Source organism: Rhamphochromis sp. 'chilingali' (genome assembly GCF_963969265.1).
Source record: "Rhamphochromis sp. 'chilingali' genome assembly, chromosome: 1".
Classification (NCBI taxonomy): domain Eukaryota; kingdom Metazoa; phylum Chordata; class Actinopteri; order Cichliformes; family Cichlidae; genus Rhamphochromis; species Rhamphochromis sp. 'chilingali'.
Window position 1 is genome coordinate 69,925,718 of NC_137929.1, and position 25,137 is coordinate 69,950,854.

At 42.0% G+C, this 25,137-nt stretch overlaps 1 protein-coding gene across 1 annotated transcript; it reads left to right on the top strand.

Moving 5' to 3' along the window:
* Positions 1-1,080: 1,080 nt before the first annotated feature.
* LOC308410035 (uncharacterized protein) lies at positions 1,081-13,002 on the top strand (the record flags this gene model as incomplete). Its single annotated transcript, XM_080903115.1, has 5 exons — positions 1,081-1,111; positions 11,502-11,543; positions 11,632-11,901; positions 11,993-12,222; positions 12,874-13,002. The coding sequence occupies 5 exons, from the start codon at positions 1,081-1,083 to the stop codon at positions 13,000-13,002; spliced, it is 702 nt and encodes a 233-aa protein (XP_080759241.1).
* Between the last annotated feature and the right edge of the window lie 12,135 nt (positions 13,003-25,137).

Genomic DNA, 25,137 nt, shown 5'->3' on the forward strand with positions numbered 1-25,137 from the left:
TGTAACTCAGTTACTTTATTAAAGAATTAACTAGTAAGTATAACTGATAGGTTTGTAGCTTGAACCTATTCGCTGGAACGTTGAAGACAATATAATTACACAGCAAAGCAAGACACGAAGTAGGCAAAGTTCTTCATGTTTCTCGTGCACGGGAGAGAACCGGACAAACGCCGTTCCTTCGCTTGACCCCAGTTGCTCTCGTCCGCTCCCCCGTAACACTGCTCTTTTATTGAGGTTACATGAATATGCATAGGTTCATTAACATATGACGTCTACATACACACAAAGAGTACCTTTGACCCCATAAAGACTTCCCTAAACCTGCTGGTCTGGAAGTCCAGCAGTTCATCTAAACCAAAGGCACTAAGCCTAAAACAGATACAGCCACGTTTATCCTGCCATAAAACAATAAGACAAGGTACGACCTCTCCCATGCTCCCAGGATGTAGGTGTGCACACAAAGCTTGCAGACTATTAAGGATCAAACCTCTACCAATCTACAACTAATTATACAACTCTAAGCATATATGAGTAGATATTTCTAAGCATAAATGACAATCAACAATACAAAACCTAACAATAACTAATTACTTTTTGAAATTAACCACCACTGCTGATGCTGACCTCTCCCAGTTTGAGTTCCGACTCACTGTCCAATCAAAGCTCTTTGTTTCTCTCTTCACTTTCTTCCAGTAAAATTTAATCACGGCTCATGTTGGATGATTTTGATCACATCACTGTAAATTTGTCCAGTCATTTTCACTCCAGGCTACATTTATATTGCGCCATATTGTAAGGTGAATACAGTATTACAACAAAAGAAAGAAAACTTGAAGACTAATCCAGTGTTGGCTGTGGCTGGGAGGCCTGTGCTGTCTGAGCCTGATGCTGGATACTGGTTAACTTGTACGTGTCTGAAACACATGATCAGGACGCGACTGGCACAGGTGTTTGTCTAGGACAGCTTTTATTGTGGCGGTGCCTCCTGTCAGAGTGGTACAGCTTCCTGTTGAGAGTCTCCTGAGAGGAGGGTGAGGTCGGAGGCAGTGAGGAGCTCTAAACGGGACTGTGAGGATGAAAATGAGGCTGCTGTCTGTGATCCTGCTGCACGGTAAGAAGAATTTCCAACCTCTGATCCAGCACACACTCTGAAGGAGCTGCTTTTTCAGTGTGTGTGTCTCCTTTACACACAGATGTTTGCAGTGTGTCAGTATGTTCAGTATGTGTTCAGCTTCTGTCTGCTTGCTGTGCAAACACATGCAAAAATAACACACAAACAATAACTATAATACAGAAAAGGGCCATTAGATTAATAAATAAAGTGGGGTACAGGGACCATACAAATGTACTCTTTGTCAAAATGCAAGCTATTAAATTCCAAGACTTGGTGAAGCTTAAAACAGCGCAAATAATGTATGAAGTAAGAAATAAATTGCTTCTAAAAGAAATCTGTAAATTGTTCATAGAAAGAGAAGGTGGGGATAACTTAAGAGGGAAATGGAATTTAAATACAAAGTGCTAGAACAACTTTAAAAATCTAACAGAAGAAATAAAAGAAATGAAAACATAAACCAGTTGAAAATAAAATATAAAAAACTTATTTCAAATAATTATAAGAATGACAAAAACAGGGTTAACCCAGCACGGTGATGTTGCTGTAAATGGTGTTGTAGTTCTTTTCTGTTTGTTTGTTTGTTTTCATAACTTGTGAATCTGCAGATTTACACATTCTGTCTTTTTCATATGAAAAACTTACTTTTGCTTCATATGTTGTTTGTTTAATTTAAGACTAAAAGAAAATTAAATGAATGAGAGGTCAAACATGAGGGGGTAGGGACAAATAACTATATACTTCTGGTTATTTTGTAACGATTGTGAGGCACATGTGTGAAAGGAAATGAACTGAGCAGGATCACAGTGTGTGTGCATTAACTTCAGTATTGTTTGGAAAAACTTCTTCCTGAGAGAAGGTTTTCATAAACCCTGCTTCTGTGCTCACAAGTCTTTATGCATCAGAGCTGTGTGCCTTTATTTCTATTGATTTCTATTTTTGACTTACTGTTTAGAGGCTTCATTGACCAGCACCTCCATCTGACGGTGCTGGAGATCGTTTTGGTGTATTTTATATTAAAAAAAAATTGTTTTGTTTTGTTTTTCAAAGGGGAAAGTCTGCACGTTCATGTGGACACAAGCCTGTTCATGATACGAGTCAGGGTGATGCGGGGGTGGGATTGACAGTTTCTAATGAAAAGGACACAGAAAGAGAAAGAGAAGGATGAGACCGTTACACTAGTCTGTACTTGTCAAAACTGGCATCTTACACCATGAAACTGTTCTTACACTGTTGTTTTATAACCCGTTCAAAACACTGACATGAGTCCACTATCAGATAAGATCATTTGTAACCTTCACTAAAGCTGTTTCTGTGCTGTGATGAAACCTGACTGAAACTCTTCAAATAAACCATTCCTCTGCAGATGATCTGTTAGCTGTTTGACAACTACTCTTTCAAGGATGTTTGATATGAAAGGAAGGTTGGAGATTGGCCTATAATTAGCTAAGACTGCTGGGTCTAGAGATGCTTTTTGAGTAAAGGTTTAACTACAGCCAGCTTGAAGGCCTGTGGTACATAGCCGATCATTAGAGATAGGTTGATCATATTTAAGATTGGAGCATTAATTAATGGCAGGACTTCTCTTGGCAGTCTTTACAGATTATTTTTTTCAAAAGTAATTAGTTACTTTATTACTAGAGATGGGTACCGGTATCCGGTGCCATTATTGCACCGGTTCTGACATAAAGGGTAGTAACCAGACCGAAAGGCAGCGTACATTTCGTTTTTTGTTTTTTTTGGTAGTGATGTGCAGATCGATCCTGAAATATCGATTCCTCCGATACCAATCATTTATGTTCTAGAATCGATTCTCACATTAAAATATCAATATTTTAGTAATTTTGAGTAAATTTGTAGTTTATCATTAACAGGAACACAGTGGAAAGAAACTATAACATTGGATTGTCTACATTTGAAGGAACTACTTCCTCTTCCGCCTTTCATAGTCATGTGCGAAATACGGCTGTATAAACATGTTGCAGCCCCTTGGCGCGCGCACTCACAACAATGGCTGAGTGTAATTGGACTTATGTGCGGACTTATTTTACCTCCACAAACAGCTGACACGTGGTTTGCAATTCATGTGGCAAAAAAGTGAGGTATTGCTGCAACATCACTAACCTTGTCAAACACCTCAGAGTAAATCATATCACAGAATATGACGAGCGTATGTTGAGGCGAACTGAAGAGGAGGACAGGGACAGGTGCTGCTAGGGCGAGACAGACGTCTCTCACGGAGTCCTTTAGTGCTGCAGGCAGGCAACGTGTTCAAATAGCACAACTTCAGTTTTTTTATTTCTATATGATGAACTCTGCATTATTAAGTGATAAGAACAAGTAATCTGATGTCCTGTAATCATTATGACGCTATAATTTGAGATACAATAAATAAAATACGTTTTTGTACAAAGTATCGTATCGGATCAGTATCGTCGATACCACCCTGAATATTACTTGGAAAGGAAATCTTAACCCTACCATAGAACCAAGTCTGCCAGAGCTTATATTATATTTTTACCTGCTGTGGAGCCATTTTTGGGAGCATTTCAAGTTGCTATACATCAATACAACCATTACAGCCTAAATTTTAATAATATGTCTACATTAAGTGCATAGTAATTACATAAATTGCAAAAAAGTGCAATAAACTACAAAAAAATTGAAAATCGTTTTTGCTTTTTTAACATATATTTGTAGTTAGAGAAATTTAAGAGGCTTATCCCTCAAAACTGTAAATACAAAAAAGTTGCACAAAATAGTTTCCCACCACAGGAAATTTATTTTGAGTGTCTTCATGGTTTTATTTTTGAAATACACCAATTTCTATACACTGCAGGAAAAACGAAAATAAATATTATAGTGCAAATTTGCAAAAAAAAAACAGCATGTGCATCAAAATAAACTATTTCCAGCAGTGCAATATGAGTCCTAAGCATCCCAGAAACAACACAGAAAGTCATAAAGTCAAACATAACTTTTAAAAACACCAGTATAGGCTCATGAGGCCTTGATGGTAAAAAACTACATTTCCGCGAAAATGACGTCACTTCCGGTTTCGGGCAGGTAATGGCGGACATGCGATAGTTCGTGCTGATGGACTAGGAAGTGTTACAAACAGCTGATCGGATCGGCAAAGCGTGTTTCTGGAATATTATGTTTTTGTTGCTTCAAGTGCTTTTTATGCAGTTTTTGCAAAGCTATATGTGGAAGGAAACTGTGACCAAGGACAAGCTGATGGCATAAGATGTAAGTACAACTCCTTTCATATGCAAAAAAAATTATTGTGCTAGCTCACGTGGTTGCAGTGCTACCGGGATTTAAAAATAGTTACGCAAAACGGAGCGTGCCCGCTCTGACCGGTTTTAAAGGGTTAAATAATCAGGCCCCATCTTATCTTAATGACCTTGTAGTACCATATCACTCTATTAGAGCACTTCACTCTCGCTCTGCAGGCCTACTTGTTGTTCCTAGAGTATTTAAAAGTAGAATGGGAGGCAGAGCCTTCAGTTTTCAGGCCCCTCTTCTGTGGAACCAGCTTCCAGTTTGGATTCAGGAGACAGACACTATCTCTACTTTTAAGTTTAGGCTTCAAACTTTCCTTTTTGCTAAAGCATATAGTTAGGGCTGGACCAGGTGACCCTGAATCCTCCCTTAGTTATGCTGCAATAGACGTAGGCTGCCGGAGGATTCCCATGATGCATTGAGTTTTTCCTTTCCAGTCACCTTTCTCACTCACTATGTATTAATAGACCTCTCTGCATTGAATCATATCTGTTATTAACCTCTGTCTCTCTTCCACAGCATGTCTTTATCCTGTCTTCCTTCTCTCACCCCAACCGGTCGCAGCAGATGGCCCCGCCCCTCCCTGAGCCTGGTTCTGCCGGAGGTTTCTTCCTGTTAAAAGGGAGTTTTTCCTTCCCACTGTCGCCAAAGTGCTTGCTCATAGGGGGTCATATGATTGTTGGGTTTTTCTCTGTATCTATGAAGCGCCTTGAGGCGACTTTTGTTGTGATTTGGCGCTATATAAATAAAATTGAATTGAATTGGATGTTATTCCATCCAAATTCTCATTATAATCAGCTTGAATCTGTTATATATAATCTTTGATTTTGACTTTGCGTGCACAACCAATCAGAAAAATGTGAACAGCCAAAGTGCTAAAGTGAGGTTTGGCATCTGGGGCAACCCTAAGATCACTAGAAGATCAGCAGATGTAGTGGTGGGCAGATCAATCCAAGTATCGTTAACATTGATTTATATGGATCAGTACAAGTGTAATGAGATTGGTGCTTCAGTTTCTGTTTCTCTCCTGTATGCACTGATGAGGTTTCATCAGAGGCAGCCTGGCTGCTGCGTCTTTCAAGTGTCACAGCCCGGGCCGGTTCCCTTTTCTCCCCTCTTGTACTTTGATGTTTTCCTGTCACATGACCCAACAGCGCTAGGCAAACAAGCAAGCAGGTTCAGCTAGCCAGGCCCGCTCAGCACTGCATCAATGACAGAGAATATCCTGGTAGATGGCTGTGGGAATAGTAATAATATTGTTATCTTCAGACTTAATTTTCACAGTGAAACTGGCTCATTCTTATGTATCCAACTGAAAAAGTATTTATGCTAAGACCCTTATCTAATACATTTACCTTAGTGACGCTCATGAACACCACAGTCACTGCAGATGGATAGAAAGATACTTTATTGATCCCACAAATGAAATATTTCTGTTACACCAGCATCAGTCTACAAATAACAGAGCTAAAATAATAATAAAAAACTAATGTAAAAATCAAATTAATTAAAAGCAGTAAAGGTCAGACTGACATAGGAAGAATTTCATGTTCTTCATGGCAGCCGGGTTGAATCAGGCTGAGGGATGAGGAAGCTCTGCTGCCTCAGCAGTGAGGACTGTGATGGTCGTGCATGATAGAGAGCAGTTTGTTCAGTGACCTCCGACCCTCACTGGCTCAAGACAGTCTAAATAATTCACCACAGTGCTGCAAGCTAACCTGTTTATCCTGCACAAAACTACCCAGGATTTTCATGTACTAATGGAAGAACATGAAATAAGCATACCTTACTTTGTTTTGCAAGACATTTCACATTATGAAAGTACATCACATACAGATAGGGCTGCCACAAACGATTATTTTGATAGTCGACTAGTCACAAATCGGAAGATTAGTTAGACTAATCATATCATGCATCCATTGGACGTACAACGTGCACCAGCAGCATCTGCTCTAATATAACTATCATTAGCTTAGAGCTTTAAGTGATTAAGATATGTGCTATCTAAAAATAAAGACAAGATGACAGTTTTAGATTTAGATTAGATTTAGATTTAAGTATTTATTGTCATTGTCAGAAAACAATGAAATTGCGTTTGGAGCTTCCGTACAACCCGGAGCTTCCGTACAACCCAAGATGGCGGCGCGCACAGACGCAGCGGCCCGGAGCTCCTACATTTTTGCACTTTTGGTGGTACTGGGTATTATTTCACACAGTCTGGGGTTACTTCAATACAACAGAGACGATCTACTACAACTAAGCCGTGGAGATCTTCAACTAACATCCGAGTATCTCATCCCCCCCGGAGTTCGTTAAGCAACCCCCGGGGCTACCCGCAACAGCAAGCCGCAGGAGGAGACGTTGCGAGCAGAGGCAGAAGAGGGGCAGGCGGGGAGGCTTGTGGGCACGGCTAAAGACTAGTCCGTTTAAACCACCACTCCCAACCATATTCCTCTCCAATGCCCGTTCAATCCGTTACAAACTGGATGAAATACGACTGCAGATCGCCACTAGACGGACTTTTAATAACTGTTCGTGCATGACAGTTTATTGACTTTAAATTAAATTTGCAGATTGTTTCGGTGAAGTTTAATAAAGTGGGCCGTCTGCTCCTTGCTATCTAAATGTCATGGTCTGCGGCCCGGCCGTGGCTGTTAACTCCACACCTGCACCCCATCCCAGGCGATCATCAGGTGGACTATTTGATCCAGCCCAGCCTGCTGCTCCACGCCAGTCCGTAGTCGTCTCACAGCGGTAACGTACACCTACGGGAAAGCGATTGTGAAAACTCATCTGTCCGAACTAGCGCTAATTCCTGTGCACTCAGATAACAACTCGCCGTGTTTTTTTGAGCCACCTGCCTGTCCACCTGCCCGTCTGGAATTTGGATCGCCTTCAGTACTCGCCACCTCGACTTTCCTTGAGCTGCCCCGCGGACACTCACCCCTCCCTCCGGCTCCCACAGCCCCGCTGTCACCGTAAGACTCATACTCTTCCCCCACGTATGCTGCTATTTCCCCGCGCCCCAATAATTCTTTTCCTTTTTCTGTTGCAGCCTCCCACAGTCCTGTTTTCGGCGTTCCTGCGTGACTCATCTCCCGGTCCCTTGGTTTCTCTAGTTTCACGTGTGTTTTCCTTCTACCCTCCCGGGACACCTTCAGTTAAAATAAAGTTTATTTTCTCATACTCCTGTGTGTGTTGGCTCTGCTTCTGGGTCCAGCTTGTGCGCAGAACTTCGGTTCATGACACTAAAATATAACAGGACATTCTCGAGCATGGCAGCACGGTGGCACGGTGGTTAGCACTGTTGCCGCACAGCAAGAAGGTCCTGAGTTCAATTCCAACATCATTCTTTCTGTGTGGAGTTTGCATGTTCTCCCCGTGTTTGCGTGGGTTCCCTTCGGGTACTCCGGCTTCCTCCCACCATCCAAAGACATGCAGCTTGTGGGAATAGGCTAATTGGATAATCCAAATTTTCACTAGGTGTGAATGTGAGTGTGAATGGTTGTCTGTCCCTGTGTGTTGGCCCTGCGACAGACTGGCGACCTGTCCAGGGTGTACCCCGCCTCTCGCCCTATGACAGCTGGGATAGGCTCCAGCGCCCCCCGCGACCCTGAAAAGGATAAGCGGAAGCGAATGGATGGATGGATTCTCGAGCATCTCATACTTCTGATAATCAGCTGTCTGCTTGACATTTATTCAGCTGTGTAAAAACTACAACTTTAATCTCAGCCAAACCGATTTACTCAGGAACAAATAAAATACTGAAAAAAATGTTTTAAGTTATCTAAGTGACTTATGCATCATGTTTAACCTGAGTAGGGAAAGACGGCGGTGGGTTTGAAAATGATTTGCCGGGAGTCCGGTGCTCTCACGGCTCTAGTGAGCCTAGCCCCCGGCTAGCTATCGAGCTAGTGTTTAACAGACGTCTCCGAAAACATCGGAGCGCTTTTGAAAATATGTGGTGTCTTCCCTGGTGAACATCAAGTTCACCAGGGAAGACACAAAGGACAACTGTTTGCCTTTCCTGGACTGCGCTGTGCACATTGAAGAGAACGGCAACCTCGACATCGAAGTTTACCGGAAGCCCACACACACGGACCAGTACCTCCTCTTTGACTCCCATCACCCTCTGGAACACAAACTTGGAGTAATTAGGACCCTACACCACCGGGCAGAACATGTTCCCTCTAAGCCTGAAGGAAAAAAGAAGGAACACACACATGTAAAGGAAGCTCTCAAAACGTGCGGCTATCCTAAATGGGCGTTCTTAAAGTCAGCAAAGAGGCACAGAAAAGAAGACCAGACACCAGCTAGGGAGGATAAGAAGGACAGACGCAACAACATCGTCATCCCCTGTGTAGCCGGTGTATCAGAAAAACTCAGGAGAGTTTTCTCCAAGCATGACATCCCGGTGCATTTCAGACCCAGCAACACGCTCAGACAAAAACTGGTTCACCCGAAAGACAAAACGCCAAAACACAGACTTAACAATGTGGTGTATGCTGTACAGTGCAGCGAGGAATGCCCAGACCTCTACATTGGAGAGACCAAACAGCCACTTCACAAGCGCATGGCACAACATAGAAGAGCCACCTCCACAGGACAAGACTCAGCAGTCCATCTGCATTTTAAGGATAAAGGACACTCTTTCGAGGATGCCAATGTTCACATTTTGGACAGAGAGGACAGATGGTTTGAAAGAGGAGTGAAAGAAGCCATCTATGTCCACTGTGAGCGACCATCTTTGAACAGAGGCGTGGGTTTACGACACCAACTCTCTGCCATCTATAATCCAGTTTTGAGATCCCTTCCCAGACACCTTAACGCCCACTCACATCCTGGGCCATCTGATCTCAGGAATTCGCATGATAAGGTGGGGCCAGGTTTCACAATGAACGCACCCGAAACTCTGGCTGATTGGGACCCACACCCAGTTTCACACCTTGGCTCAGGCGATTAGAGGATCATCAGGGGGTCCTTTTGTCCCTCTGTGGGGGGTCACTCCCACTAGGTTTATATCTGGGACTCTCCACCATTTGACCTTAGAACTGAAGAAGCTTCTCGGATGAGAGGTGAAACGTCTTCAAGTAACTTAAAGAAGTCCAGACGCTTTTCTTTGCAAGCTCCTTTGACTACGATGACCTGGATGACTGAGAACCTTCACAGATATGTGGTGTCTTGATAAACTGAGCAGACATTTGAGGTTTACACAGCTACATTCTCGCCTGTTAAACATTTATTTTGTGACCCAGAAAGAATAATAAAAGTAGTAGAACTACCTAGCTGCCGCCATTGTTGGCAACTGGGACACAGCTTCTTCTTCTCCGGGGTTTAACGGTAGCTGGCATCCTTGTACATGCAGTGCTGCCATCTTCTGTTTCTATCTGTTATTACACTCTTAAATCCTGCTACTTATTCCTGCGGCTTTTGGGATCTTACAAAGCTTCAAACGACGTGTCAACTATTAAATTAGTCGACGATTTTGATAGTCGACGTAATCGTGACTAGTCAGCTAGTCGTAGAAGCCCTACATTCAGATGATTCAAATCCTGACTTCTTTATACTTCCAGTTTATGACATCACACTAAGCAGTCCTTCTCTTTAAATCTAAGCTCTCTACGTCCTCTCCTGTGCTTCTTTCTTATCTTTCTCCATCTCTGAGTGACATTAGCTCTCTTTCTTTCCTCTCTTTGAAATACAGCAGCTGGACCGTTAACTGTAACACACTGTGAGACAAACTGCACACAAATAGTTTGTGTGTTTGCTGATGTTTGTTGTGCTCATAGAAACGCTGCATTTGAAATGACCTGACATATAATAAACCGTTACTCCCTTTATGCTCACTCCTCTTCAGCAGGGCTAGCTAGATGCTGAAGTAGCGCTAACACAACTTACCTTACAAGGTCCCTTTACTACGGTTCAAGCCGTGCACCTGTTTTATATATGCGCTGAATAGTTTTCTATACCAGATCGCTACAAAAGGTGCAGCCTTACCTAATGTCCACCTACTGTTACTCGTGTATATTAAGATTTAAACATCTATTTTGTATTGGTATGGCGAGTAGCCTTCAGTAATAGTAATATATCTCACAGCAATAGTACATTCATGCAGTTATAAAACGCATGATAATATATAAAGTAATCCAAAGTACTCAGAATACATTACTCACATTGAGTAACGTAATGGAATACGTTACAAAATACATTTTTGGGGCATGCATTTTTCTAATCTGTAGTGGAATACATTTTAAGAGTAACCTTCCCAACACTGGATTTAAGTATACTTTACTTTGTTTGACAACATGAAAGATCTTCACATACAGGTCCAATATGTGATTAAAGTCATGGCTTGTTTACATTTCCAGTTCATGACATCACACTAAGCAGTCCTTCTCTTTAAATCTAAGCTCTCTACGTCCTCTCATGTGCTTCTTTCTTATCTTCTTATCTTTCTCCATCTCTGAGTGACGTTAGCTCTCTTTCTTTCCTCTCTTTGAAATACAGCAGCTGGACCGTTAACTGTAACACACTGTGAGACAAACTGCACACAAATAGTTTGTGTGTTTGCTGATGTTTGTTGTGCTCATAGAAACGCTGCATTTGAAATGACCTGACATATAATAAACCGTTACTCCCTTTATGCTCACTCCTCTTCAGCAGGGCTAGCTAGATGCTGAAGTAGTGTGACTTACTGCCCCGCCCACTTTTACCACTTAAGCACAGTAACAAAGTATCTGTACTTTGGTAATGCCCATCACTGTTGATGAATCATGCAGGGTTTATGCAATTTTTTTTTTTTTTACACACCCTATAAGAGAATGAAGCTCGTACACCAGGAGTGTCTCCAGGTCTCGAGAGCCTGCAGGTTTGATATCTCACCCTGGGTCAACACACCTGAATCAGATGATTAGTTCATTACCAGGCCTCTGGAGAACTTCAAGACATCTTGAGGAGGTTACTTAGCCATTTAAATCAGCTGTTTTAGATCAAGGACACATCTAAAACCTGCAGGACACCGGCCCTCGAGGCCTGAGTTGGCCAACCCCGTAGTACACCTTCACACTTTCTCTGACCTTCAGTGACCTCTGTCCTCCTGTTGCAGGTGTGTGTGTGCTGCATCTCTCTGCACTGACTGTTTCTGCAGGTGAGTAGATGGAAGTGAAAACCATCAGTGAGACTCCAACAAGAACACAAATACATTTACTCTGTCTGTGTATCTGTCTGCCCTTCAGTCTCTCTGAGTGTAACTCCAAATTCAACAACGTTCTTCACTGGTAGTGGTCTAGCAGCTCTGACTTGTGATGATGATAATGGAAAAACAGTTGATGGATGGACAGTGAAGAGGTCCAGAGGAGGACGCACTGAGAGGTGTGAAGCAGCTGCAGGATTTGTTCTTAAAAATTCTCAGTGTCAACTCATGTTGGACAAAGCCTCTGATGGAGCTTACTTCTGTGAAAGCTCATCTGGGCAGCGTAGTGATGAAGTCAACATCGTTGTTTCAGGTACAGATGTTCCAGCTGTGTCTGTATGACTCTGTGTATTGGTGGAAGTCTGTCTCTGTATCACTCTGTTTGTGTCTCTGTTGGTAAGCAGGTTCCCTGATCCTGGACATCCCTTCATCTCCTGTGTGGACAGGAAGTAATGTGACTCTGCTCTGTCAAAGCAAAGACGGTAAACAGGGGAACACTTTTTATAAAAGTGTTGAAAGGATTGGATTTGATCCTGAAGGAAAGTGGATTCTCATTAATGTTCAGAAGTCTGATGAAGGTCTCTACTCGTGCTCAGCTGGTGTTGATAAGAAGTCTCCTGAATTCAGGCTGACAGTCAGAGGTCAGTGCAATGATCTTTCTTATTCAACCTCTTTTCCTGGACTTTAGTAGAAATGTCATAGAGATCAATGAAAGGTGGTAGGTTATATCTTACTTTATCGATACATGTTCTCTTAATGTATTCAGGTCACATAAACAGAGCAGCCAGAGAAAATTATCCCATCATTACAAAGGTTGGAATATTAAAGAAGGAACAAAGAAGTCCATCTTCACTGTGGTGGCACAAAACCTCTATTTGACTTTAAAACTCTGCTGGATTCACTAAAGAGACTCAGTGTCAGGTTGTGACTGACAGATGTGAACATTAGTTTCTTTTCAGGCCCATGTTTCTCTTTCAAGAGGAGAATATTTAATATAAATATAAATGTGAGTCACTAAGGTTTAACCACAGAGAAAAGCACATCTCATTGCTGCTGTGAAAGATGCAGGGAGTCTGTTTGGAATGAGACCATCTCCTCTGCTGATCGGGCCCACCACAGTTGACACACCTGTCCATTGGTATTGTAGGCAGGCTTGCAGTCATGTGTGTGAGGACAGTACAGGAGAGGACTCAGGATAGGCAGAATCCCTCGATCCAATCGTCTGCAGTTGATCCTGATCTAACTCGTTTATTCTATAATGCTGATTTCTGTCTGCGGTCTTGAGATGAATATGAGAGAAGAAGATGGGTACGCCCAGACCGTCACTGCACTCCTCTCCATCCTGTGCCTGATAAAGTCCATAAATAAAGACTTTCATGACAGACAGTCTCAGTGTAACCTCAGTGTAACCTGAAGATCCTTTCTTTAGTCTTTCAAGAATTCAGACAGCTCTGTCTATCAGTGAGGAAGCTTCCACAGACTACTGGAACTGATGAGCTGACCAGATAATAAACTGACTGAACCATCTTTGTCATTGTTCCTGCAGATCCTCCTCCTGCTAATGTAAAAGCTCCTTCTTCTACCCCAATCACTCACTCTTCTAGAACATCAAGCCCCCAAAGTACCAGTAAAAAAGACCCTGAAGACACAAATAAAAAAAACCCTCGTGGTAACAATAAACCAAAAAAGGAAGATGAGGAGGATGGGTGGTACTGGTCCCCATCCTCTGGCCCTCCTCTCACAGCCTTCATCATGTCAGGTCTGGTTTCTGTGGTTCTCCTGGTTCTGGTTTGAGTTCTGCTCCTTTGGAGGAAGCTAAAAGGTAAGACGTGTGTCGGCTGAGTCACAGAGCACATACATGTGTGTGTTAGGGAAGGTCAAAGTTCACCAGCTTCGAGCTGAAATCACTGATGTTTGTCTCTGAACAGGAAAGTGAGGACGCACTCTGCCTTATGGAGGACCTTCATCCTGCTGTCTCTGATTGGCTGCTGTTCTGTGACATCATTGGCCCCTCCTGAAGCTCCAGTATAAAAGCAGGGGGTGTGTCAGCTTTGCTGTTGTATCTTTACTGTGGGCCTGTGATTTTACATGTTTGGTCTTATTATGCAGCACTTTGTGTTTTTTTTAAAAATGCTTTTAAGTAAAATATTTTGGGACGTTTAAAGGTTTTCCTGCAGCTCTGCAATGACTTGTATTGTCAGACATGAGAGCTGTGACTGTGTGTGTATTACACAGGTTTTGCGCTGTAATAATAAACTATTAAAGTTTCACACCACAAACACATTAATGTCCGAGTCTTTGTTCAAGACTGCTGGAGAACAGCTGGTCTCCAAGCACAGCACCATGACAGGGTTGCAGTCAGTAGAAAAAACAGAAGATGTTCCTGCTCATCAGTGGGATGATATGTGATCAAGACTGTTAAACGGATGTTAATCCAGCCGCCGACCACGCCCACACTGCCTCAGCTCCCCAAATGTTTTAAAGTTAATGTTACAAAGGTTCCTGTTTCTTCCTGCCCCCTTTTCCCCTTACTCTCCCTCACCTCACCAGACTTACATTGTTTCCATTTCTCTCCTTTGAAAGGCTCTAGTTTGCCCTCAATTGCACTCATCTGGCACACATTATATAAGGACTGCACACACTTACAGATCACCTTTTTTGCTTCCACATGATGCAGCAGCTAAGAGTTTAGCCATGTGTGTCTCCCTTTAAGTTACGCTACATTACCTCCTTCATGTGTTGAAGTTGGGCGCTGAGGAGGACTGAATAAAATAAAAAAACAAAAGACACATTGTAAATATGATACTCACTAAAATCATTTTCTTTAACTTTGACTGATCTTTTCATTTTAAAATGTCCTAAGTTAAGTCGTTTAAACTAGAAGTCAGGGACATTGCAGCTGCCATTCCATCTTTGCACCAGTAGGTGTCTGTGTTAAACCACAGTTTGCTCTTTTGTTGGCAGTGTCCAGGTGTGACAGTGGGATACGCGATAACTCTGTTTGATAACAGAGAATATGTGAGATGTGTTTGGGAAAAGTTGGTGCACAGCTGTAATACTGTCAAGTAACGAAAGACTGCATAAGTATGAGGAGGAGGAGATAATGGTGACAAGCCACGCCTCCCCGTCTAACCATTCCTCTCCTGTTTACAGGACACATGTATAACTGTCCACAGGTGCTGTGATAACTCTGTACCACAATATCAATAATGTTATATTGGTGTCATGACGATCTGAGAAATCTTAAATCATGACTTTAATTTACTGCAATGCTGCTTTTATATCTCCAGCTTCTTTACTTTGATATTTAATCAGATCTCTAAGTGATGTGTTTTTTCTTTTTTACAGGCATTTTGTATTCTTTGAACATCCACCACTTGTTTTTATGTTTTCTACTAAATGTTAGATCTTTGGATTTGTATCACACAAAGTTACAATGTTGTTAGATGCTTTATTATTAAGATATTTGGGTGATATAAGGACTCACAGTCCAGTTCCATGGTGTGGATGCGTATTTCTTTTGCGTCTTTACTGGATCCAGCTGTTGTGTGTATGCAACATAAGAATCTGTCTCCTTACGCCGTTCATCTCTGTTCCACTGACGTTAATAACCAGATCACATCTGTCTGCATGAACCTGGAAATCCACCATCCTAATGGTCCCGTGTCTTCTGTCCACTGAACATCAAACAGGACTGAGAGCATCTCTGCTGTGCACACTGTTCACCATCATCATGGATCCATTGCTGAAACTCATGAACAGTGATTGGTTGGATTCTGTGTAGATCAGGACATAACTGTAGTATGATCAGTGTTGCCTGTAATATACGTGACCTAAAGCCCCATCCTTCTTTTATTGAAATAATGTGAAATCTTACAGCATCACACTTCCATCTACAGATGATCAAGCTTGGTTTAAACTTTCTTTTTTATAAAGAGGTTCCTGTTTGGGCATTCTGTGAGGATCTTGCATGTCCTCCCACAGTCCACAGATATGCATCTGAGGTTAACTGCTGAGTCTAAATGAGCTGCGTGAATAATTGTGGCTCTGAGTGGAAAAGTTCCAATGATCGCTCTATGAATCAGACTCTTCAGTTCACTTCAGAGAGGACAGTACTGATGAATATCATGAGACCTTTGCACACACAGTAATGAAGCATTTTTTTTTGCCCTCATTCATTCTTTTCATAGTCAATGAGAGTCAGAGAACTGCGATTTGTTGTCAATATTTAAAGTTTTATCCATCCATCCATTCGCTTCTGCTTTTCATTTTCAAGTTTTATTTAATCTTTTAATCACTCTTTTGAACTTGTTAGTGCTACAGGAGACTTCTTCTTCTTTTGCTCTTCCCTCTGTTCTTCTTCATCGCCTGCTTTGCTGCTTCTGAAACAGCATGTTATCATTACAGGACAGAGGTCACTTCCTGCGGGAGTGTGTGTGACTACCTGACAGTCAATCTGTGACCAGCCTGAGATCAGCTGCTGACTCTGTACCTGCTCAAATATCTACTCCATGTTTGAGGTGGGTGTTATTGTACAGAGTTAAGTGTTATTGCTGAAGACACACACGGGTAAAATCTTGGGTGCCAGGAGGGGGCAGCGTTCACCATCAATGAGATATCTTCCAATCACTCATTTGTAAGGGCAGCTTTTATTGTGGAAGGTAGTGATGGTAAATTTGATTCTTTTTCCTGAATCGAGTTTGAACGAGTCAATCACCAAAGTGAATCGGGTTTTTTGAGTCACTGAGGCTACGTCCACACGTACACGGGCCAAAGCAACAGGTGGCGATATACTCCTAACAGTGTAGAAATGTTGGCCAATCAGAAGTCCTGAAATTCTCCCGGAGTCACCATTCTCCTGAATTTCTCCAGATTTTCCACCCGGACAACAAAATTGAAAAACCATATCGCAGAATTCATAGCGTGGCCGAGCCAATTCCAGTTTCCAGATACTTAGTTTTAATATTACTCTTATTTCTCTTTCTGGGTCGCAAAATTTTTTTTTACCATGTCTTCAGGTGAGAATGTAGCTGTGTAAACTTCAAATATCTGAGCCGACCGACACATCGTCTTCAAACCCCCGCGGTCTTTCGCTACTTGGGTTAAACATGATATATAAGTCACTTTGATAACTTAAAAATGTTATTGTTTGGCTTTTTCAGTGTTTTATTTGTTCGTGAGTAAATCGGTTTGGCTGAGATTAAAGTTATTAGATTAGATTAAATTAAACTTTATTAATCCCTCAGGAGGGTTACTCCGGGGTTTTCACACAGCTCAATAAACGTCAAACAGGAAATGATTAAACAGAAGAGTGAGACGGTTGAGAGTTTACATCAGTGCCCGGTTATATTTTAGAGAGCAAGGAGCAGACGGCAGAGTTTCACTCCACTGACGGAGCTCGTGACGTACTTCCTGGCTTTCTTTAGACCACGAAGGCCGGGTCCTCAGGTGGAAGCAGCCTCTGAATTTGGACACCCCCGCTGTTTCCGTGTCGGCCATTGAAAACGGTGACATTTAACGTATTTTATCCGATAAATAAACACTGTAAAATGTATTTACCCCCCAACAGCCCTTTTGAATGTCTCCCTAGTATGGCCACAACACCTCACTCTTGGAGCACTTTTTCCCACATGTATCCCAAACCACGTCTGTGGAGGTAAAATACACTGACTCACATGACAATTTTCCGCACATGACTCCGATTACGCTCAGCCATTGTTGTGAGTGCGCACGCCAAAGCGCTGCGAGACATTTATACAGCCGTATTTCACACATGACTATGAAAGGCGAAAGAGGAAGTAGTTCCTTTGAATGTAGACAATCCGAATGTTATAGTTTCTTTCCACTGTGTTCCTGTTAATGATAAACTACAAATTTACTCTAAATTACTAAAATATCGATATTTTAATGTGAGAATCGATTCTAGAACATAAATGACTGGTATCGGAGGAATCGATATTTCAGGATCGATCTGCACATCACTACCTCGGTGGGAAATAGTAAACAAAGCTGGGGCATAGAAGCAGAACTGAGTCGTATGTGTGGAGGGACAGTAACTGTGTGTATATGTAAGCATTTAAACACTGCAGAGAGTACAAGTAACAGTAACAGTATTGTAGAAATTCATTTCACCGAAACAATAACGTAACAATAACAATAATGTAACAATAACAGTGTGACGTCAAAAAAGGCGCCCACCTTTGACGCTGCGTTTTCTTCGTTTTCCTCATGCAAAAACGAGTTGCGAGTTTTCGAAAATATCCACCCTGTCATGGTCCTGAGTCTGAGGACTCAGTGTTTTGTGTTTCCTTATGCTTTTGTTCATTCCGAGTGTGTATTCTGTTGTGATTTTGCCATTTGTTAGGCTTCTGTTCTTTGCCTGCCTGCTCCCACTTCTCTGTCTGTCCACGGTGTTATTGTGTCTGCTCATGAGTCTGCCTGTCAAGTTCAGTGTCCTGTCTGGTTCTCTGTGTCTGTTAGTTTCCTGTTTTATTCTGAAAGTTCATGTCTCATGTCAGTGTTCAGTTTTACCTCTCCCCTGTCTCGTTAGCCTAATTGCTCCCAGCTGTGTCTCCCTCCTGTGGCCCACTCCCTGATTACTCCCCGTGTATTTAAGCCCTGTGTTTTCCTGTGCTCTCTGTCGCGTCCTCTGTTAGGTGGAGGGGAGGATCCAAGTGCAGGACTCGAACACAGAATTGTGAATCAAAACCACAGCTTTATTGCTGACATGAGAAATGAACGTGAAGTGCCATGAAAACAGAAACCAATAACACACAGGCATAAACTGAGGGTGAACAGACATTAACGACACGACACTGACATAAAGACACACTGGGCTTAAATACACTGAGGGAGTCATCAAGGAATTAGAGACAGAAGGGGGACACAGCTGGGAGGAATAAGACCTAACGAGACAGGGAGAGTGAAGCCGGAACACTGACATCAGACAGGAACAAGAACCTTCAAAGTAAAACAGGAAACAAAACACACTTTACTAAGACACAGACTAGACAGAGACAGACCTGACACTGACCAAAGTCTACTAAATGATAATCATAATCACAACAGTATCAGATCATAAATCATAATATAGAAAAACATCAAGATAACTAAAACACCAAAAGAAAATCCATGATGCAAAAGTACCAAAACGTAATGAACTCAAAATACTGGGTCCAACGGACCCAGAACCGTGACATTAACTCCATGTCTGTCTGCATCATTCTGTGTAACCCGGTGTTCAGTCTGCGTCTCTCCGCCATCTTTCATTGTGTATTTTGTTCCTCCTCCCGTGCGTGTTTGGCTTAAGTTGAGTTCTTTAGTTTTCCCCAGTTTAGTTTGGTTTTCTCCCCGCTCTGCTCTTCCTGTTTTTGTCACCTTATCACCTCTGTAAATAAACATTCACTCGCACCCCAGTCAGTGCCTGCATCTTGGATCCTTTTCTCAATTCACCACATGACTGCTGTGCAGCCGTGACACACCCTGGCAGGCATTTTTAGAAATCTCCGTTTTCAGTGACCGAAAAGGCCGTTTACGTGTGGACGAAAGGTGCAAACGCATAGAAAAATCTGCGTTTTCAAAAATACCCGGGTACGTGTGGACGTAGCCTAAGTCAGTTGACCAGAGAGTGCAAAAAATTTACTTTTTTCACTCAAACTTAATTTGTTTCTTTTTAATGTATATCCTACTACTAAGATGAGTGATTGAAAAAGAAAAACAACTATTTTTAGTGAGCAAAAAATTTTCTAAAAGGAACATTTATTTTATTTCTTTTTATTTGTATTTTATTAGTATTTTCCTCAAATGTGTCAAATATATATTTTCTCATCTAAATGTCCACTGAGCTGTGAGCCAGGGGGCGGTAATGCGCCTTAACATTGGTTGCCAACCAAGAAAAAGAAGAAGAAGCTGTGAGCCAGGAGGGAGGGGATTGGTGAGTCCTGAGTGATTCATTCGTGCTGTGATTAGTAGCTCAAATGTGCTGTTAGCATGTTAGCTGAGCGATGCTACTGTGAACCGAGGAGCTATTGTCTTGATGTGAGCTTCTACTCAAGGTTTTTTCTTCCAGTTCAGAGCAGAAATGTTTTTGTTCAGAAACTGTTTTTTTTCTTCCCACAATTTTAATTATAAGCAAGATATATTTCTACTAATGAAATTAGTTTGCTAATAGAAATAGGGATGAGTCAGTGAGTCAGTTGGGCTTGTGAATCATGATTCACGAGTCAGTAAAGTGATTCTCGAGTATTAAACGATTCGTTCATGATTTGCGCATCACTAGGGCCTCCTGTCAGAGAGGTGCAACTTCCTGTTGAGTTTCCTGGGAGGAGGGTGAGGTCAGCAGCAGTGAGGAGCTCTAAAACGGGAATGTGAGGATGAAGATGGGACTGCTGTCTGTGATCCTCCTGCACAGGAAGAAGAGCTTCTGTCTGTGATCGTCACACACTGAGGATGCAGATCTAAGGCTTTAAGTGGGATTGTTGCTTTGGGTTTCTAACCGAGATCAGAGTGTGTGTGTGCATAGACTTCAACATACTATACGTTTCCAGCCTCTAAAGTCTGTTAGAGTGCTACAAACTGTCCACTATAAAAAAAAGGGCTGTGGTGAAGCAAACCATAAAGCTCCTAACACACGTCCCCCAAACCCTGCTACAGGCAAGCAGCGATCAGTGATCAGCATATTTACTGTCTCGATCAATGCTGCAATAAGTGTTATATGTAAACCTGAAAATGTTCGATTGTTGTATTTTTAAAGCTTGTAGTATATTTGAATTTTATTTTTCAGTTATCAGACTGCTTTAGGTCAAAGTTGTAGGTAGACAAAGGCTCAAAATGAAAAATAAGCACACATTTAACACAATTACCTTCAGTTATTATGACAGTGCAATCTTTCAGAGTTTACTTCTTTTCCGATTACACCATTTGTGGATATTTCTGGCGATATGGGACAGCTGGTCATATTTGCTCAGTCCAGCACACAACTAAAACTTGCAGGATACCGGCCGGAGTTCAACACCTGTGGTGTAGATGGACCATTACTCAAAAACCCACATTTTGAAAAGCTTTCAATATATGAAGGAAAAATATCCCAGCATGTTTCAAAACTTTGGATCGTGAAACTTAAAAAACAATGCTGTGGTCACCAAGTCTGACGAAAAGCAAACGGACGATGCAGCTCGGTCTGTTTGACCAGTGGTTCCCAAACTTTCTTTGCTGGACCCCCCTTTGTTTTACAAGAAAAATGTTTGCGCCCCCCCACGCACGAACACATCCTCCAACCACACACACCCATATTTTGCTCAATTGCGGTTTATTTCACACCTCAAACATTTAGTAAACAATTAAGCAAATACAAGTAACCTGCAATAAATTACAGGTAGTAAGAAAATAAACTACTAACTCTTTTATGCTACGTCCGCACCTACACGGGTATTTTTGAAAACGCTGCTGTTTCGTCCACACGTAAACGGCGTTTCAAATCACCGAAAACTGAGATTTTTTAAAACGGAGATTTTTTAAAACTCCTTTTTTCCGTTTACGTGTGGACGAGGAATACAGAGTTCGTCACGCAACGTCAAAGATATGAGTCCTTTTTTTCACGTCACGCTGTGCGCCACGTTATTGTTTACGTGAGATGAATTGCTGAATGGCAGATAAACAGTATTTTGTCTCTATCTTCAGAAGTGTTGGGACTAATGCGTTATTAAGTAACGCGTTACAGTAACTACGTTATTATTGTGGTAACGAGCACGGTAACTAGTTATTATGCCAAAATCAGGAACGCGTTACTCGTTACTGGGATTTAGATAGGATTGTTACTCGTTACTTCGTGTGGTGGCTATCGCGGAGCTTCCACAGATTCAGTAACATTAGCAAGTGGTGGAGGCCAGCAGGTGGATGAAGGAAAAGGGACGCAGAAGGAAAAGAGACCCGAAGCGGCCGCCGGTCCAAGTGTGAACTGAACTTCAGGTAAGAAGTTATGACCTGCAGTCCATCTGGGTCAGATATAAACCAAGTTTAGGTGGAGTTTATTTTCGTTATGCTGACTTTTTCGTACTGCGTGCTAGCTAGCATGACAGAGTTTCTATACAGCTGGGTGGGTGCTATGTTACTGATGTTGAACTTTATTTTGTTCATAAGGTTAGTTAGTAGAGTTGCCAACCGTCCCGTAAAAAACGGAATCGTCTGGTATTCAGAGAAAATATTACGCGTTTCTTATTGAGGTGAAAAGGAACAGTTTGTCCCGAACTTCAGCTACAATGAAAAAGACACAAAGCTGGAGTTATTCTGTCTTTCCTGCACAGCTGCCTCTTCTTCTCTCATTCTCTCACCCTCCCTCTCCTGTTTCTACTTCAATCATGAAACTGATCAATGATCAGCTGATCTGCTTTTCTCTCTTGTTTGTTTATCGCCCACTATGCGCTAGAAAGAGGAAACCAGCAGATGTCACGTTAAACAACAGCAGCACGTTTGATCAGCTGTTGTTAGAATTTATTTAATATTAATTTCTAGTATCAGCTGATGTTTGCTGGAGCCACAGCTGTAAAGCTGCTGGTCATGATGTCGGTTTGGATATGTGGTGAGAGGGAAACATGAAGATGAAACCAGGAGATGTCCTTACTGAATCATCAGAGCTGAACAGGTGATAGAGAAACAGGTTTACCTTTTAGGTGACATGAATGAGTTGAAGGGAAGTTATGAACTGTTTCTGAGAGACAAATAACACCAGGATCCTTTTTTAGGTAGCTGACAGCTGGTAACTGTGCAGGGGCGGATCTAGCAAAGTGTTGCCAGGGGGCCAGGAAGGGCTCTATTCAAATTCCCCAGGACGATTTTTTTGTCCCAGTCCAGCCCTGTATGCAGCTCATCTGCAGTCTGGTGTTACCAACATCTTCCTACTCAGAATATGTTTGAAAACATATTCAGCGATGCTTCATCTCCTGCTTTGCATTTGTGTAGGCAGCCGTGCTAGCAGTGTCCAAGCGTTTGTTTATTGGTTTTGTTTTTTCCCCCCTTTGGGAAGGTCTGGTCTAGCACAACCCCTCACTGGAATGAGACAATTCTACAACAACAGGAAAAGCAAGACGCAAGTCACCAGAGCTCTTTTTGTTACTTGTGCACGAGGGAGAGAACTCTGTGTGTCCTCCAGTGTCTCTGTCTGTCAGTCCAAACCTTCAGCAGGTCTTCAGAGGATCTTCTTCAGTGTCTCTGAGTTGTGTTGATGATGGACAGACAGCTGATGGATGGACAGTGAAGAGGACCAGAGGAGGACTCACTGAGGACTGTGGAGCAGCTGCAGGCTTTGGGAGGGTTCATGGTTCCTCCTGTGTTCTGGATCGCTCCGTCTCCTCTGGGGGAAGTTACTTCTGTGAGAACTCATCTGGACAGCAGAGCGATGAAGTGTCCATCAGTGTTTCAGGTACAGACAGTCAGCTGTTCCAGCTGTGTCTCCGTTATCATTAACTCTGTCTCTGCATCACTGTTTCTGTGTCTGTTCCTCAGATAAAGGGCTGGTCCAGGAGATCCCTGCAGTGAGGACAGGCGATGATGTGGTTCTGCCTTGCAGACGGGTGCATGGGGACATCATCACAGCTCATTTCTTCATTAATGGAAGTCATGCCGATGGACGACCTCGTCCTTAATTCTTCTTCATTCTGTCTTTTTTTTTCAGACATGACAGATGTGACCGTGTATGTATTACACAGTTTCTCTGCTTTAGTGATAAAATGGTAAAATGGTAAATGGCCTGTATTTATATAGCGCTTTACTAGTCCCTAAGGACCCCAAAGCGCTTTACATATCCAGTCATCCACCCATTCACACACACATTCACTATTAACTATTAAAGTTTCTCACCACAAACATTCCTGTCTGAGTCTTTGTCCAAATGAACTCTGCCTGCTAAGAGTTTCCATCCATAATTCCATAATTGTCTTTGTAAGTTGTAAGCTGTTCCCTGTTAATGAGTTTCATTGAGGTTTATTTGTTATTTTGGGGAAAATGATGTCTGAAATCACATTTAAAAAATTACACTTAGCACCTAGCATCAATCAATATTACAGTAGATAAGATATCTATTAACACTCACTGTATGAACCTTTCTATTTCACGCTACCCTTTCAACATCACGGCTCACACCTGCAAAAGCGCTTAATCATGGCTTGTTTTTGTTGTGTTTGGTGGTTGTAGATAATGGTTTCTATGAGCTTTTAGCTGAGATTCAGAGGTTTCTGTGGAACTTTTATTTCTGACCTGTGTTATAACTGATTGAACGTGATCTCCCCCTTTTGCCCCCGGTACCAGGGGCGTGGAGCTTAACAGGATTCAATAATTCATCCCTGAAGTTAAACTCTTACACGTCAAACACAAAGCTGATGTCACGATCGAGACAGTGAATCCGTTTAATTGTCAAGGAACTCAAAGCATTAGCACCATCTTGCATAACAATGTAAATGACCTAATTAAGCCTAATGACACAATGACATTAAATAAATGGCATCATAAGGTTATGTGAGGCAGCAAAATTTTACCCCAACCCACACAAACATATTAAAAATAGATAATAAAGGGAAACAGTGTAGCTGCACTTTGTGTTAAATCTCTTACAGAAACTCAAACGACATCTCAGCTGCTTTAAAGCATACATGACTTTAAACATCTGTCACAGCAGCAGGTTTGGTCAGTGACGCTGGAGGTGTGAACAGGGAAGTGTCAGCTGTCGCTGAAGTCCTTGTTCTGTCGCACTTCAGTCGGTCGTCATCCAGACAGCATGAAGACTGCATGTGTCTGTCTGCTCCTCGGTGAGTCCATCACACACTTCCTACTCTCAGCTCTAACCAGTGTTGGGAAGGTTACTTTTAAAATGTATTCCACTACAGATTACAGAATACATGCCCAAAAATGTATTTTGTAATGTATTCAGAAAACATTACTCAATTCAGAATACTCTGGATTACTTAATATATTATCATGCTTCCTAAAACTACATGAATGTACTATTGCTGTGTGATATATTACTATTACTGAAGGCTACTCGCCATATCAATACAAACTAGATTTTTAAATCTTAATATACATGAGTAACAGTAGGTGGACATTAGGTAAGGCTGCACTTTTTGCAGCGATCTTGTATAGAAAACTATTCAGCGGCAGGTCCGCGGCTCGAGCCGTATTAAAGGGACCTCTGGTTAATACGTCGGGTTCGTGTCAGGCTCGTAGCTGAAAACTAGCTTTACTTTGTTGTCTGGGTCAACTTTGCAAGCGAGAGACAGAGAGAGGTCGAGTCTTAATAGTTCAATTACAACTGGGGTCGTCAGGCACTCTTTGGTTATTATTATATTTACATGCTTCATACATGATATACCTGTAACACTCTCTCAATTGCCTCCATATAATTTTTTGAATAATAATTTTTACAAATATTTCTTCACATCATTTATGCGGGCCGCAAGTAGAGGTGACATGGGCCGTAAGATTGAGACACAGACATTTGAGCCTCTTAATGCGTGTTTTGTTTGAGTTTCCACCGGCGTGAAATAACCACAAATAGAGA